The 17,512-nt window shown below is 34.2% G+C and overlaps 1 protein-coding gene across 18 annotated transcripts in view; it reads left to right on the plus strand.

Annotated features, from left to right (window-relative positions):
• DMD (dystrophin) overlaps nucleotides 1-17,512 on the plus strand; it is an 886,326-nt gene that overhangs the window by 669,025 nt on the left and 199,789 nt on the right. For all 18 annotated transcript variants that reach the window (XM_088144802.1, XM_088144803.1, XM_088144790.1 and 15 more), the window contains one exon: nucleotides 233-387. In XM_088144802.1, the coding sequence (XP_088000928.1) occupies nucleotides 233-387 (155 nt within the window). The remainder of the gene's footprint in view (nucleotides 1-232; nucleotides 388-17,512) is intronic.

The raw sequence follows: 17,512 nt of genomic DNA on the forward strand, positions 1-17,512 counted from the left end.
CAAATAACCCAAACTTTAACACTTTTAATTGAATGAGAAAGGTGACTTACCCAAGAAATTTGCATAGCATATTAAGCAATAGACTAACAAGCTAAAGCATTTCAGATATTTGTAACTGAAAAGGTTATATGTTTCCATCATGAGTATTTAAATGGCTTTGTGAATTCTTTCAGTCTGTGTAGCTTACTGAGGCCTTTCTCAAAAGCAGCTCATATTTTTTCTCTCTTTCCAGCAATTTGCAAAAGAGCTACGGCAATGGCATATAAATGTGGATGTGGCAAATGATTTGGCCCTTAAACTTCTTCGGGATTACTCAGCTGATGACACCAGAAAAGTACAAATAATGACCAATAATATGAATGATGCATGGGCCACCATTAATAATAGGTAGGACACAATGTTTATGATCACACTTGTAAAATGGAATGAAAATCCTGTTTCCCCAATTCAAGAAAATGCATGAAATAGTAACAATTAAAGGCTTAAGAGATGTGGGCATGGTGGAAACAGTTCTCCAGTTGTTTTTTGTTTTGCTACCATGTGTTTCAGAAGATTCCTTTCGAAGGAAATGTTTCTTCTTTCAAATACATTTTAATCAATGTGTTATTTACTAATTAAATTATTCATTAAAGGCCTGACATTGTTCTCTGAGCATTTGAGTTACGGCTTATGATCCCTAATTTTGTTACATTACAGTTCTATCAGTATTTGTCCTTCTCTTCCAAAATTCATATTTAGTACTTAAAATCCCATTAAAATTTAAGAACCATGATCAATTATTGAGTGTTGTAGTGTTTTTTAAAAAATGAATGAGAGGCTTGCCCTAGCATCATGGGTTTCACAGAAAGTCAGAAACTTTACCAATATTTGTTTTTCTTATACTGGGTAGTTATTAAAACTCTCATAGCTCCTTTATCTCATCTCTCATTATTTAGTATAGATATCATCAATTCTAAAAGTTATTTTATAGTCTTCCTCTATATTATGAATCACCTGTTATAAAATATATACAAAAATACCTGAAATAAAATAAGTGTTATTAAAGCAGTAAAAGTAAAGTCATTGTTTTATATTGTTTATTCAGTAAGATGCACAATAATGAAGTTGATTTCTCTGTTTTTCTTTTTCTTTTTCTTCTTCTTTCTTTCTTTTTTTTTTAGACTTTAGCATGAGGCTTTATAGTTTATACTCTAAGGCAATGAATGCAGTTTTAAATTGCTTTTAATTACAATTAAGGAGTACACTCAGAAGACTCTGTGGTGTAAAATATAATCAGAGGTCTTGCATAGATATGGAAATTATTTCAATTAGCATTCTTTTCTGTATTTTTAAAATTCTAAATAATTTCTCACTTTTAAACAAACATTTCATATTATATGTTTAGAAACAAGCTTCACGTTTTAAGTAACTTGAATGAAAAAAAATTATATTAGAATGTTTCAGAATATACAGTATTAACAACTTTTGCCGTCTCCTTGTAAGTAAAAATAAATAAACAAACAAACAAGCAAACAAACTTACATTCCTGCTCATACTTATTTCTCTTGGGTCCCTGTATGAAGTCCCTTCTCTTCTAAATCCTTTTCTATATTGAGATAGAAGTTGACTGTTTACTTTTTTGTTTCTTTGGTTTGATATCCTGTGATCTTGAGAATATGCTAAAATTAAAGTTTGGTCAGATTGTTCCTTCGAGATCAGAAGTAATTTTGATTGGAAGAGAATCCAACAGTCAATAACTTTCCTGGTTGATCTTGGAAAACTCCTAAAGTGTGTGGATTCAGCTCCAGAGGCATAATCTCTGAAGACTTTTTATACTATTAACCACTATGGGCACTAGGAATAAGGAGTAAGCAAGGGATTCCTTCTTGGTCTTTTTCCTTGTTTCTGCTTTTCATTGACTATAAATTCTTAGCCTCCCCTTCAGCCTGCTCCTAAAGGGAGAATATTTCCTTCTGCTTTTTCCTTTATATCACCATGAGGCCAGAAAGTTCAAAGGTTGAAGGCTTTTTTTTTCCCTATCAAACCAAGTAATTCCTTAATTCAGTTTGTATTTTTGCATCTTAAGCATCCATTTCTACGTAATTTTAATGGGCTTGGTTATGCTCAATCATGCTCTGCTAAATATTGATCCCAGTGAATGAACTGCAAAATTCCAACCAGGGATATCACAACATTTTCCTTTCAAGAAGAAACCCTGATGGAAGTTGAAGAAGAGACAAGATGAGGCAATCCTTTGATCTAAAGGAATCAACAGGTTCCTAGTTCCTTGATATGGTCCAACTGAGGAAAATATCGCAAGGAAGTCATAGATACAAGACAAAACATTTTCTTCACCCCTATTTGTTAGTGTCCATAAAACATGACCTCAATATTAAGTTTTATTTCTTTTTCTTTCCCTTGTTTTAAAAATGTCCTTACATTTCTGTCTATAAAGCATGACATATATGGCTAGTTCTACTAGGAAATCCAAGTTTGGAATCCCAGTTACAAATCCTTGTAGAATAGTTGTGTACATTGTAGCACTGATTTTACTTTGCTTCAGCCACTGCCAACTCTCACTCCATTTCGGATTTATTCTGGTATGCCCTGAAGATATTAAGAAGAAAGCTGTGATTTGTAGATCTTCAGAGGGCATGTCACACAGGGCTATTCTAAGTTCTGAAAGAACTGAGAAGATTAGGACATCCTGGATATCTGAAAAGAGATAAATGTACATTTTAATATCCATCCTAATTATGCATTTTCTTTTCTTATTTTCACAAAGTCAGGGCTGCTGCCTTGACATCCCATGCCATCTTCCTAATGTACCTATGTTGGAGAGAAATGGCATCAAGAAGTACTGAGATGTAAAACTGACTGTTAATGTGAAGTGGAATTTTAAGCATCTGTTCTTGTATCCACTGAATGAAGTACAAGTAATGTTTGACATTTCCATTAAATGATAATTCTACTACATCTTCCATATGGCAATATCATGCTTCATCAGCTATTATAGTAATTATGTAACTATTTTCTTTTTATAGCCTGAACTTTCAAATATCTATCCATCCTTGGTGCTATAAATTGCAGTTCTTCATTGTATCGTTCCCTGAGTATGAACTTTTACAATGCTTCACTTCATCAATTGCGATAGTAACAATGTTTCTTTTTGGATTGGCTTTTAACAAATCCAGTTGAAATCATAAATTTTATATCAAGGATTTGATTGGTTTATGCTTACACATTATCCCAAATAGTTTGAGATGCTGTTAGTTTAACAAATACATATCCTAATTTCTCTTCACACCTTTCAGCCCCATGTCACAGAGGGGGCTGAAAGAACAGATGTGATTTGAAAGTCATTTGCTTAATATTGTGTATCTTAAATATTTTCTCTTATGCAAATTGTGAACTGATATTCAAAGTAAAAGGGTTTTAGATAATGTGGATGGTATTTCCTCCAGAAATTGTAGGAACTGGAAGTCAATTAACATTTGAAACAGGATTGGCTTGAAGATTTTTTTTCAAGAAAATTATTATGGAAATAAAATTTTGAAAAGTACTTATTAATGCAACAATGTTAAAGGGTTAACACAATTACAAAATTAATAAGCATAACAATAAGAGAAAAAAGGGAGGGAGGAAATTCCTGGAAATTTGTTATAAATAGGACAAATCCAAAATCTTCAACCATATTGTTTGATAGTCTTCTCTATTGTCATTTTGTCAGCAAAAGACTTATTCAGATGTTGACAAAACAATACGTATCAACAATTCATTGCTGCAAATCAGTTGTATGTTTTTATTTGCATGTTGCATAATAATTATTTTGGCCAACTCCCATGGCTTAAAAAATGCACAGTTATATTTTGATATATTCCAAATACTGGAGATTTAACTAAGAAGAACATATGCACCCTTAGCATATGATTGATCCAGAGTTATGTTAACAATCCAGAGCACAACAATAATTGGACAAAATAATTAGAATATCGGTTAATATTCTAATTCCTGAGTTCCATCTCTAACAGAAAAGTAATTGTAATCAATCCTTATTAAACATTATCTGTATTAACGTTATACTGTATTAATATTCAGTATACACAGATAGGATTTTTTTTTAATTAACTGAATTTCAAGATTATAGGAAACTAATGTCCCTTTTTTTTAATGTGATTGTCCATTAGAATGTCCATTGAAATGTCATTTAGGTCAGAGCATAACATTCAGGATCATGTTATTCCAAAGATGATGTGAATAATTAATATCAATGAATAACATATCAAATATCCACTAAATTAAAATCAGACATTCAATCTAGCAAAGCATTATGAATCTAAGAATATAATTTGAATGTTGGAATGTTACAACCTAAAAAAAAAAATCCAAAGTTTGATTCAGATCATCTCTATTATATAGTCCACTGATCTATATACAACTATTGAAAACAATTATGTATTTGTTTCAGAAAATCTGTAGTTGAACCTTGTAAAGTTAAGAGTAGTAAATGTACAGTACCCAATCTGACAATAAATATTAAGAAATACCTTCTCCATTTGATTTTTATTTTTTTGGCTTGAAGATTATAGGTCTATACTTCTAAGCCTGCTTATGAATATTCTGAACGTAGTTGGAGCAATGAAAAAAAAACCTCCCAGCTCACATTAAAATTTCAATTCTAGTTTCTTTTTTTTTTTTAAAGAGATCTACATTTACATTACTTTTTTTTTTTTAAAAAAGGCATCTACATTTATATTAAATACTTATTTTTTTTAAAAAGTTCAAGGTAGAGTACATCTCATATTTTAATATGTTAAATAAATCTACAGTGAGAAATGGCAATTAGAAAGAATTTGAGAGATTGTGAGAAGGCTGAATAGGAGATGGAAGTACAGATGGGAGAAGAGTTAGAAGAGTTCTACCGCAGCATAGTCCTGGCTGCAAGAAGGCTGGGAAGAATAAATTCAAAATATTCAAAAGAGTCTGCCTTAATGAACATATTAATAAAAAAGGGCTGGAGATTCTTATCATAGTTTCCAAGATTCTGTACCTTATCTGTAATTCCTGCACTAAACCGCCTTCCTGAAGTTTGTGTGATTCTTGGTTTGTTGATCATGTCTTCTGACAGAGGGCTTGACAGCTAGTTTCCCTTGAACTACTATTCTATCCTGGCTTCATGAACCTTGAAAGTCTATTTAAAAAGTAAGTGACTAATGTTCACTTTACTCTGCTTCTTATATATTATTACTTGACTTGTGTTACTGATTTTGTTTTAAGAAGGAATTTATGAATTCCTCTCTTGGATGTGGAATAGTTTGCTGTAGTCATATGTAGATGTTAGCCACTTTTCAGCCTTTCCCTTGGTGCTTGAGAAATTTGGAATGCATGCACTTCTAGTAATTATCTTATTTTTTAAAATAATTTTTATTAAAGTTTACAAATGGAAAGATAAAAGACTAATACAAACTATTACTATAAAAAAATAAAGAAAAAAAGTAAAAGGTGCAGAGAAAAAAAGAGAATAATAATAATAAAAAGAAATATAAAGAAATTAGTCCCCGTTCCCTCCAGATGAGTATAAACAACTTCAGTAACTTAACATCTTCTCTAATATTTCAATAAAAAAAAAAAATCTTCTTCCCATATCTCATCTCTTATCAATAAACAAATTCTAAAAACTCATCATTCAGTCCTAATCACCAAAAGTGCATTAAGAGCTACGAGAAATATCATATATACGTATTTTCACCTTAATCAAATAAATCCATTTTGTATTCCAACTTATTACTTTCTCTGAAAAATAAAACATCTCTTCCATATCTTACCTGTTGTCTATAAACAAATCTTTAAAGCCTCGATATTCAGTCCTAGTTAAAAAAAAAAAAATTCAATTAATAGCTACCAGAAACCACAAGATATATATTTTAAACGTGGTCGAATAAATCCACTTTATATTCCTTCCATTTACTTTTTAAAAGCTTGATCTTAATCCCTTCAAATAATGTCCCACAAGTTTATTTCTCATCATTTTCTTTGTCTCCTCTCAGAAATTTCTTCACTAGTTTAACACATCTCTTTTGTAAATCCAAGATAAGAAAGCTTTCCAAATCACATCTCTTTTGTAAATCCAAGATAAGAAAGCTTTCCAAATTTGTATATCCCCTTTAATTTTTTTTGTTATTGTTTTATTCAATGAACACGTACACATACACACAAACATAACTTGCTCTCAACTTCTATTACTTTTACATATACATTTAGTAATTATAAAATGAAACATTAAACATGCACCCCACCCCCAGGGCCAGTATTTTACTTGATCATTCCTCTTTCCAAACCCTTTAATTATTAAGACATCAGCTGGTTTCATTTGTAAATCCAATGTGGCATCTCTTTCCATATTACATTTGTAGTCTGGCATTTTAAAATCCATCTTCAGATCCATCTTCAGATCAGCCTCAGTCTGTCCCTTTGTCCAGTAAAATCTGTTCCTTTTCTGTAGCCTCTGTTAAATCCATTTTTATAGTGGCAGACAAGAGTAATTTCTGGGTACATTGTTCCCAAATATCCTTGATTAGTATTGCTCCATTGTATTAATGGATTTCTTCTCCTTTAATTGTTATCTTTAGTTCTCTCTGGTTCCCTCTAGTCAACCTTCAAAGTCCCCTCTTATCATATGTTTATTTTCCAATCAACAAAACTTTCCCACGGGAGGATTTCTTACAGTTAATTTCAAAACCTTCATATATATTTGTATAATATTTTAAACAACCCACAGAAAATATTCTTTCAAGTCCATCTGGCCCCTTAACTTTCCAAAATCAACATTCTAATCCCCCTTTTGCTGTTTTTCAAAAGTATTTTTTTTTCTTTTTCATCCTTAAATTTACATTAACTTCTTTCATCAAGGATAGAAGGAAACTCTCCTGGTATAATGAAACTTGTCCCTCTGAAGGTTCTTAACATTTCCAAAAAAAACAAAAAAACAATAAGGCAATTTCCTAAGGCGATTAAGAGAGGAAGTGGATGAACCCAATGTCCTTTTGAAGGTGCTGAACCCTGGCTTAGGCAAGATGATTTTCTCCCCGACTCCCAGAGCTCCAAAACTTGCCAGAGATCACTATTTTACAATCTCTTTGTGGGGGGCTTTTGTATGGAGCAAGCTTATGGGTGATTCTAGTCCTCTCCTTAATCTGGAGAGGAGTTCTGAAGAGTGGATCCATTCACCGGCACTGCAGCCGTCAGCTCCACTCTTTGGGCAGCCATCTTCAGTCCACCATTGCTTTCCAAGAAGTCACTTCTGGGAATTATCTTATGGAATGACAGCATGCCTTAGCTTCTTAACCATCAATGAAGATTTTTATTCTCTGACTGTATAAATAACTTAGTGCAAGCTATGCTGAGGGATTGTCACCTATTCTGTGTAGTGTTCTTGTCATCTAGAACTATGACTTAAAAGTGATTGTATTTTTTAAAGCATCCAGGCAAATATTATTTGAAAAAGTAAGAGTGCAGAGATTTCCTGAGGCAATTTGCCATTATTCCTCTCTGTTGCTAGTTAACTGTAAACTTCAAGATAACCACCATATATAAGAAAGAATAATAGGCATGCCTCCAGCTACTCTTCAACAGTTTAATAATATCAACCAATCAAGAACTATGTCAATCAATACAGTGGTCACATATATGTAAGGAGTTGATGAATTCACAGTGCATCACAACATAGCAATAATGTAACATAAGAGTACCACAATTCAATCAAATTCAATAATGCAGTTGCTTTAACCTGACACTTCCAGTTGTTGGACTGACATTTGGTATTGGGCATTTATAGGGCAAGATATCTGTTATCAATGTGTTCCACTTCATAGGAGACAGGCTATTTGTGTGAATTGCTTTTCTTTGTTTATAAACTGAACATTACTTGTAGTTTTCAATCAGAGCAAAATTCTCCCATGTGCTCTAAATTAACATAGGATTAGACTAAAGCAGTGCTTGTCAACCTCAGTAACATGCTGGCTGGGGAATTCTGGGAGTTGAAGTCCACATATCTTCAAGTTGTTGAGGTTGAGAAACACTAAAGAACTATAACTTAATGCTAAAGTTGCATTTAATTATTGGTGATGCTGTAATTAGGTGCTATGATATACAGTGCTTTGTCATGGAGCATAAACAGGGCATTCAGAGATGTGGAAACAGCTCTTTTTATCCTTTCCCCTCATATATGGAAGAAAAATTTCTTGTGCCAGATCCAGAACTGAATTAAAGTTGCACACTGATTGAGATTAAATATACTTGTTTCCTGTGCCTTCTCCTTCCCATTAATAATTGCAGTCTGTTTCAGCAATTCTGATGGAACAGCTTTGTTGGAGCATCTATCATAGCAGTGGGAATTTTTCCTTGTATTCTTCCAATGTAATGAGATTTCTGAAAAATGCTGTAGTTTCAGCAGAGTATTTCTCTCTTTCCATTCTTTTATTGAAATATAACAATTTAGAATGGCTTGGCAAACTTGTAGCCTAGAAAGCAGGAAAGCTTGAGCAATGTGGCAGTTGTATATTTTACCCTTGTTTGACATAAATTCCCATTTTTAGGTACAAATGTCCTGTATATTTTAATTAATTTGATTACATAGTAAATTAGCATTACAGAGTAGCCATCAAATCTCAGTAAGCTATGCTGTACTTGAAATGCATAGGCTGGACAAACAAGGAAATATAAAAAACCAGAAGATATTATATTTTGACTGTCAATCATAGTTAATTCAGAAAAGGTATTTTTATTGAATATCTGCCAACTTCTGTTCTGTTTAGCATAGCTAGATGCTGTCAATTGCTTAGTATTTTCCTCATGTCCTCTTATGTTGCTTTTTAATGCTGAGCCATAATGAAAATGGCATTCTAACTTCCGTAATTGCCAGGTTTATTATTTTTTTATGGGTGTTTCCTCTATTCCTTGTTTTTAGACAGCTAGAAAGATGCACAAAAATCGTATGTTCTAATTCCTTGGCAAGAGCCAAAACAACTTGTAAATACATGCCTTTATCTTTTAGAAATAGATACTAACACCAGATAATGAAATTCTGTGATGATTCTAGGTAATAAGGAACTATGTAGTTAGTATCATTCAATGACTTAACTACCTTATGAGAAAGATGCTACTTAGAACTAAGAAAGCAGCTGTCAAATAATCTGGATGTAAAATTGTTGTAACAAAATGATGTACCATCTAGACCAGGGTTTCTCAACCCTGGTTAAAATTATTTTAAAAATTATTTCAAATTCTGGCAACATGCTCCCGAACAAAAATCTAGTTACAACTCTTTCTGAGCTCTCTAGTTTAGGACTGTGTTTATTGGTTGAATCTATTCTTAATTTTTGATGTGAGATGGGGAGACCATTGATAACAGGTGAACTCTATATTGCAGGAAGGGAGGAATATATAGAAGGAAGGGGAGGAAGAAGTGCATTTTTCAAGAAATGGACTTGTCCAACTTAGTCTGTGACATCAGTCTGTCCCTCCTGCATCATTTCCCTGCTGTTTTCCAGTAGTTATTTTATCCTGTTATTTTAAATAAATTTCATATATGTTTATGAATATGTTCATATATATGTCGAGAATGGACAATACCAGTAAATTTAATTATGATAATGATAATGAAGAATTTAAATCTTTTCAGGCATTTCAGTGCACTGGTACATCAATGGACTCAAAAAGAGGTCTGTTTTTGCAATGAAAGCTATTTATTAATGGGTTTTACATGGACTGGTGATCCAACGTGTCCTATTCCATCGTACTTCATCTGTGGCAAATAAGTTACAAATGCAGCAATGGCTCCAGGAAAATTAAAAAGACACTTAACTACAAATCACAGCCATATGACAAGTAAAAGTTGTGATTATTTTAAACGGCTATTGGAATCACAGAACAAACAGAGTAAAGCTTTTGTTAATAAAATGACAGTCAATAAAAAAGCTCAAGAAGCAAGTTATTTAGTAGCAGAACTTATTACATAGCAAAGGAAAAGTCATGCTTTGGGTAAGAAAGTAATCATGCCAGCATGTAAAATAATAGTGGGAAAAATGCTAGGACCAGATGCATTACAAGAAATTGAAAAGGTTCCATTGCCAAACGGTACAATAAGTCAGCATATTGATGACATGTCATGTGATACTGAAGATGTTTTGTGTGATAAACTGAAGAACAGCAGCTTTTCTACCGAAGATGATAAGCCAATAGTTTCCACCAATAAATGTGATGTTGTGGCATTTGTAAGATTTGTAAATGATGGTGAAATTCAAGAAAACCTTTCCTGCTGCAAGAACTACATGAAACATATACAGTAGAAGAGTTCTCAACAGGGTGTTTGAGCTGAAGGCAGAATTGCAAGAGTATTTTCAAGAAAATAGTATTCCACATTTTGCTGAGCACTTTGAAAATAGAGAATGGTTGCAGAATCTACTTAGTGGACATCTTTCATAACATGAACCAGCTGAAGAAGTCTCTGCAAGGCACTGGAGAAAATGTTTTGACTTCAAGTGACAAGGTTCTTGGATTTAAAAGAATACTGAATGTTTGGAAAAAATCATGTTGCAAAAGGAAATATTGAAATGTTTCCACTGCTGCTTGTGCTTGAGTGAGGAAGAATACCAAAAAGTCTCAAATCCAACTGAAAACCACCTGGAAGTACTGCAGAACAAAACTGATCAGTACTTTCCCTTTCTACCCAAATGTATGACTGCATGAAGGATCCTTTCTCTGCATCTTCTGCTCAGCCTGAGAACTTCACTTTGAAGGAAGAGGAAGAACTTTGTGAGCTACAGTCTGATCAAGATGAGATTCACTGATCTGTCCATGGACAAGTTCTGAATTTCTGTGAAAGAAGAGTATCTTGCCATTCATAGGAAGGCATTGAACATTTTGCTGCAGTTTTCAACTTCTTACATGTGTGAGCAAGCTTTTTCTTATTTAACAAGCATCAAAAGCAAAAACAGAAATCATCTTATTTCAGTTGAAGAAGAAATCTGTGTGTGTGTATCTCAAGTTTGGCCCAGAATTGAGTGTTTGTGCAGCAAAAAACAAGCACAGGTTTCACATTAAAGAGATAAGTTTCATTATTTTTAGTTTAAGAACACTGTTAATGCACATATATGGGCCTATACATGAAACAAATGTAATAAAAGTTTAACTTCTGGCCTATATTTGAGCCTGAATGTGCAGGGGTTCCCTGAGGCCTGAAAAATATTTCAAGGGTTACTCCAGAATCAAAAGGTTGAGAAAAGGCTGATCTAGACCAATACTTTATACTTAATTGTTATAAAATTTAAAAGCAAATCCCCACATTGGACAACCTAAAACTCTCTTAAACCTTAAATCAGGATCTAATTAGCTTTGAAAATGATTAATTCTAGTGGAAACTTTAAAAAATTGAATACTTTGTTCTGCAATTTTCTTGCTTCTTAGTCCACATTCCCTTTAATTTCTCATGCCCACCTGTTGATGGATAACATCAATTACTAGAATTTATGAATATCCATGATGGGCCTATTGAGCCACCTTGGAATTAGATTTTTTTGGAGTCAGGCATGAGTTTAGCCTGACAGATGAGCCATCCCAGCCTCTACGTTTGCTCCAGTCCTAAGATTATGCCAATGACAATAACTGATGGGGAGATACTGTTAAATCCCAGAGGTGCAAAAGTTCCAAACATATTGCCAATCCCTGATTAAATATCTACCTCATTATTTGTTCAATTTGTTATGTTTATCTCTTTTCATGCTGGAGCCAGTAAAGTATAGTGATTAAAATGCTGGAGTAGGACCAGGGACATCTGGGTTCTAGTTGATTCTTACCCCAGTAACTCACTGAATGATGTTAGACGTTACAACAGGAGAGCCATGTAAAAAATCAGGAATCTGGGAGCACCTTTTCCAATTAACACATTTTATTAAAAAGCATAAGCTTCTATGAGCTGACTGGGTTCATCTGATTCTATGACTTCAAGTCAGCCATACTATCTCAGCTCAGCCTATCCCATTGGTTAGTACTTTGTCTTCAACATCTAATCCACTTATAATCCAAGTCTAGTTTTTCCATATTTTGTGGTTATCAGCATAAATGTTTGCATATATTGAACTCTGCTAACCATCATGCTTTCTAGTAGGTTAAAGAGAGACTAGGTTATGTACCTTAATTTTACTCATGCCACACACATTCATCCCTGCTAATATTAAGGACACAGTATTGGTCATTTTGACCACATTTTGGCTAATATGAAAAAAAAAATGCAATCAGTTCCTAGTTTTACTCCAAGCATGCTTTTGCTCTTCTATGCAAGCTAGGATCTATTATCTAAAAATTTATAGTTATACTGATAGGTTGTTGCCTGCATTACCCCAACTAGGAGCTACATGGAGTGTACTAACACACAGAGTGCTCCCTCCAAGAATCAAAAACTGCTGTATCACCTTTGGGATGTTATATGACAACAGTATCTGAGTAATAATGGGATATAAATTCAATATCCAAGAAAATGAATAAAATATACCAAAAATACCACCCTAAGCTCAGTTTCAAAGTTGATATCTATATATTATTACAATTACAACTGCTGCTATGGCGGTGCTTCTTGTATGGTCACATTCCAAACCTGATCAAAATGGGACAGTTTGTTTTTGTTTTTAGTTTGCTTGAGGTGTGATAAGTGTTTCTAATTTGTTTTATATCCAGCTCAAAATCCTCTGCAGAATTCTGCTTCCACAATACAATTCTGAGTTTATAGCTCACTGAAAAGGAGGTGTATCATGCATCCATCAAAACAGAGACTAGTTAATTAACTAATTGATTTAAAACAATATTTTGGTACTTGCTCACTTGCTTTTGTAGAGCATGAAGATAATGTTGAAGAAAAAATGCAAGAACCATTAAATAAATGACAATTCAGTCCTTGGAAAAAATAAAGAGTAAGAAATAAACCTACCTTGATTCTGTTTGATTTAAGGATGGGGGAAAAGGGATACTATCAATATTCTGTTATTATACCTTATAACAATAAATCAGAGGTTCACTAATCCTTGCACTGTCGGTTCCCTGACTTGGCCCATCTTGCTGGCCGACAGCCTTTGGGGGGGGGAAGAGAGGAAGAATCTTAGTCTTGAAACAAATAAATCCTTCCTCAGATCAGTGATTTAAAAAATAAATAAATAAACCTACTCCCCTGTTAATTTATCTATCCTGCAAAATATATAATTATATATTATATAGATATAGATATAGATATAGATATAGATATAGATATAGATATAGATATAGATATAGATATAGATATAGATATAAAACAGTTTTATACTCTATGACCTAACTTCTTGTATATGGACTGTCAAAGTAGCTTCTTATTTGATTGCCTTTGGGAAAGTTATCTTTAATAGGTCTCATTCAGAAAACATATATTTCTGTTAGTGAAATCATATTACTTTGATGCTTCTCTGTGATCTTTAAATGACACTCCTCATGTCTATTTAGAATTTTTGGTTATTTAGGCATTAATGGATTAAAAACGTTATTGCAATTAAAATTCTGTATTCACTTCTATTTCCTTCATTAAGCCTCTTCATTGTCAGTTAATCATTCAAAGATCCATAGGTCAAGTATTGATTAATTTGAAATAATTTGTCATGAGCAGCTAGATTTAAAAAATGATGCAGTGGAATACATGCAAACATAACAATGGAAAAAGTCCATTGAAATAAGAGAGAGAGTGAACAGAATTTTATTATATAAAAATTCATGTGAAATGTCTTAGGTTTTGAGTAAATAACTTGTAAAATATTTTTTAATAGTTCTCTGTAGCATACTATTATTGAGTGCACAGAAAAATACTTAAGGTTGATCTTAATATTATGAAAAAGTAAAATTTAGCTGAAGCCAATTTGCAATTGCTGCCCTTTAAAATGAGGCCCAGAGATTATACACATAGATTTTCAAAAGAATCTATCTGAAAGTCATGCTTTGAAATGCACTCATAACTAATCAAAATCTGCATTAATTCAGACTAATAGAAATTTTATAAATGTCTCCAATGGGAAGAGATATTATTGGCATTGAAGATTATTCCATAATTGTAGGATTAATTTGATATACAGAATGAATACATTAAAAGAAGATTACTGTAAACTCTTATTTGACTTGTGATACTTCCAGTTCTGGTATTAAGGATGCTAGAAAGAAAGGTTTTGAGAAATCCCTAATGATTAGAAAGGCTCAAAAAAGACGTTTTTCACTTTTCATTTTTTTTTTTTTTTTACTCTTTTAACCTATTTTTTTGCTGTTTCTAATTGCAAACCTTGGTGAAATTTTCAGTCATAAATAAGTGATTTTCTGTTTATATTTCCTTTCTTCCCACATATTTCTCTCACTAAATAGACTTTTTTCTTTAAAAAAAAAAAATCATAGACATGTCACCAGAAACTAAATTCAAAGGAGTCTTTGAAGTGACTTAGATTGATTTATGTGTGGCAATCTCCAGAAATGCAACTGTGTACTAGGGCTATGGATGCTTAAAAAATTATTCAGAAGCAAATCTTGCTCAAGTGTAAGCATAGCATCTCTCTTTTGTACATTAAAACAACCTGAATATTTTTAGACTTACAGGCAAGTATTGCTGCTTTAAAAATCCATTCATTAGTTAATAGGACTAGGCCACAAGTATCACAGTTCCCCTCTTCAAGAACAAAGGCGACCTGGCAGATGGCTCCAACTACCAACCAATCTGCCCCCAGTTGCATACAATGAAAATTTTTGAGTGGATCCTCAACCAGCGCCTCCATGACATAGAGACCGTAGAGAAAATAAAGTCATTATATCTAGCTTTCCTAGAAAAAGCTTTTGACTGTGTTCCGCATCAGCTGATATGATATGCACTATGTGACCATGGTGTGCCTGAGCTACTCATAAAATGGGCCCAGATGCTTTATGTTAATGCCAGTAGCTGAGTGAGATGCGCCACTGGTCTCTCCAATAGCTTTCCTGTGAAAGTCGGTGTGTACCAAGGCTTGGGACTATCACCATAGCTTTCCTGTGAAAGTCGGTGTGTACCAAGGCTTGGGACTATCATCATTGCTGTTCATTCTCATTATGGATATCATCATGCGAGAACTGCATCACAATGTCCCCTGGGCCTTGCTCTACATTCCATGCTCTACAATGTCCTGCTTGCAGCCACCACCAGGGAAGAACTGCAGCACTGTGTCCAGACATGGAGCGACCATCTTAGCCAATTCAGTTTGTACCTCAATAACAAGAAGACTGAGTATCTAGAGACTAGCCCAAGTACCTCCACCATTCAGACAGTGACGAAGATCCAGTGAAGACAAACTACTTCCATTACTCAAGACCTTGTGTGAGATGGGCAGCTATATAAATATGATTAATAAATTAATAAATTAATAAATCCCATCTGCCAAGTGACGGCAGCATTAATGGAGAAGTATGTGTGAGGGTGAATGCAACATGGCTGAGGTGGAAGATCACTGGAGTGCTGTGTTATAGGCACATCCCAATTCACTTAAAATCAAAAGTGTATAAAATGATGGTCCACCTAGTAGCATTGTATGGTGCTGAGTGCTGACCAACCTGCAAAAGTGCTGAGCACCCTTTATATGCCATGGAGCTCTGTTGGTCATTAGGTGTTTCTCTTCTTGACCACATCAGCAAAGATACAGACCAGCAGCGGCGTTGCCCCAATAAGAAAGAAAATGTGGGGAAAATGCCTACAGTGGTATGGCCATATTCTATGAGCAGTACCCCACACCATCGCACCGCCTACAACTTTAACACCAATGCCAAATGCCCACGTGGAAGGCCAAACCAAAGGTGGCAGGACACAACACAGACATGAAAATCATCCAGTTGGATCCAGTTGCAGCATTCGATCACATGAAATGGTGCTTGTCGATCTGAAAAGCGGACCCTTCACCTGTGAGAAAAATGCTAGGATGATGATGATGAGTAAATAGGACCCTACACAAATAACACCTTTTTCAGATGCATTAATGAATAGCTGAAACATGTAATGCTTTACATTATCTAAAGCACTTCGTCCAAATTATATTTAAGCACATGCAACCTAAGGGTCTACACAATAAGGGAAATATTGCACATAAAGCACCTCAACGTACGTCAGTGAAAACAAGCAGAGTTAGACAGTGGTAAAATATTCATTACTGCTATTGTTCTGCTGATTCTAATTGCAAACATTAGTGAAACTTTCAGTCATAACCAATAATCTTCTACTTATATTTTCTTTTCTCCCACACTGCACATGTCCATGTAGTTACTAGAAGAGACTTTACACTTTCTTGATAATCAATTACATTTTTCCTTAGGTTTTCTTGCCAAAGGCCAGGAGAAAAAGTTTTACTATTTGAGGTTAATAAGGTACTACGTAGTTCACATAGGCACTATGTTAATTTAGCAACGGAAATGTTATTCAGCACTTATTATTGGACATTGTTCTCCAATATTCTTGATGACAATCTAGTTTAGGTGATACTAAGCTGGCTGTAGGACACACACATCTCTGTCCTTCAGCACCCCATCATCTGGTGTTCATTATTTTGTCTGGCACATATTTGTATTGCTTATTCAGAGATTACAATCCAGCAGCTATTGTCATAATGAACCACATGTGAACACAAAGCTCCTGCTGGATTACATGGGTCATTCAGTTAAAACCTTTTCCAAAATGCTTCTGTGATGGATTGATAGAAGGATTAGGTGAGACAGCCAGCAAAAAAGCAAGAATTGTTTGGGCTGGTTGAGACTCATGAGAATGGCTAAGAAGAAAGCTATAACAATCAGGGTGTCAGAGGCAAAGCCAATGAATTATCCTTACCTCTACTTTGGCAGCCAACTTTGCCTAATGGTAGGCTAACCCTTATAACTTTTCACTGTTCATTGTTGCTTACTATGGGAGTTTAGTAGAGCCAGGTTTTCTCAGGGCAAAGATGTCAGGATTGTCATCTACTTTTGGGTTTGACATCATCATCTTGACCTTAAGGCAAGCAGTAGATGAATTGGAAGCCTGGCCTGATTCCTCAAGGCTGCGAGGGACTGAAACAGATTGTGTTTGAATCCCAGCAAGATAGAGTTACTATTGGTTCATAACACTTTTAATACTATGGATGTTCCATATGGGTAGCATATCTTGATCCTGATAGATAGCACTTCCTCTGAATGAGATGACACAGTCTTAGAATTTTTCTGTACTCATGGGTTCTTATAGAGAGAGTCTTTGGCCAGGTTTGGTGGGTCAGCCAATTGTGCCCTTTCCTGGACAAAGAATCACTGAAGACGGTGTCCCTCATATCTTTATAATCTTCAAACTAGTCTATTGCACTTGGATGACTTGGAAGCTGCAACTGAATAAGGTGGATCCTGCTTGCTGACGTTGCCAGTTAGTTTAGTAGAATAACACTATTATTGCAGGAGCTTTATTGGTTCCAGGCAAAATCAAAGTGCTGCAAATTTATAATGT

The sequence above is a fragment of the Python bivittatus genome, unplaced genomic scaffold, assembly GCF_059951505.1.
Source record: "Python bivittatus isolate LINGU-HERP-01145 unplaced genomic scaffold, Pbiv_v1 ctg000350_np1212, whole genome shotgun sequence".
Taxonomy (NCBI): domain Eukaryota; kingdom Metazoa; phylum Chordata; class Lepidosauria; order Squamata; family Pythonidae; genus Python; species Python bivittatus.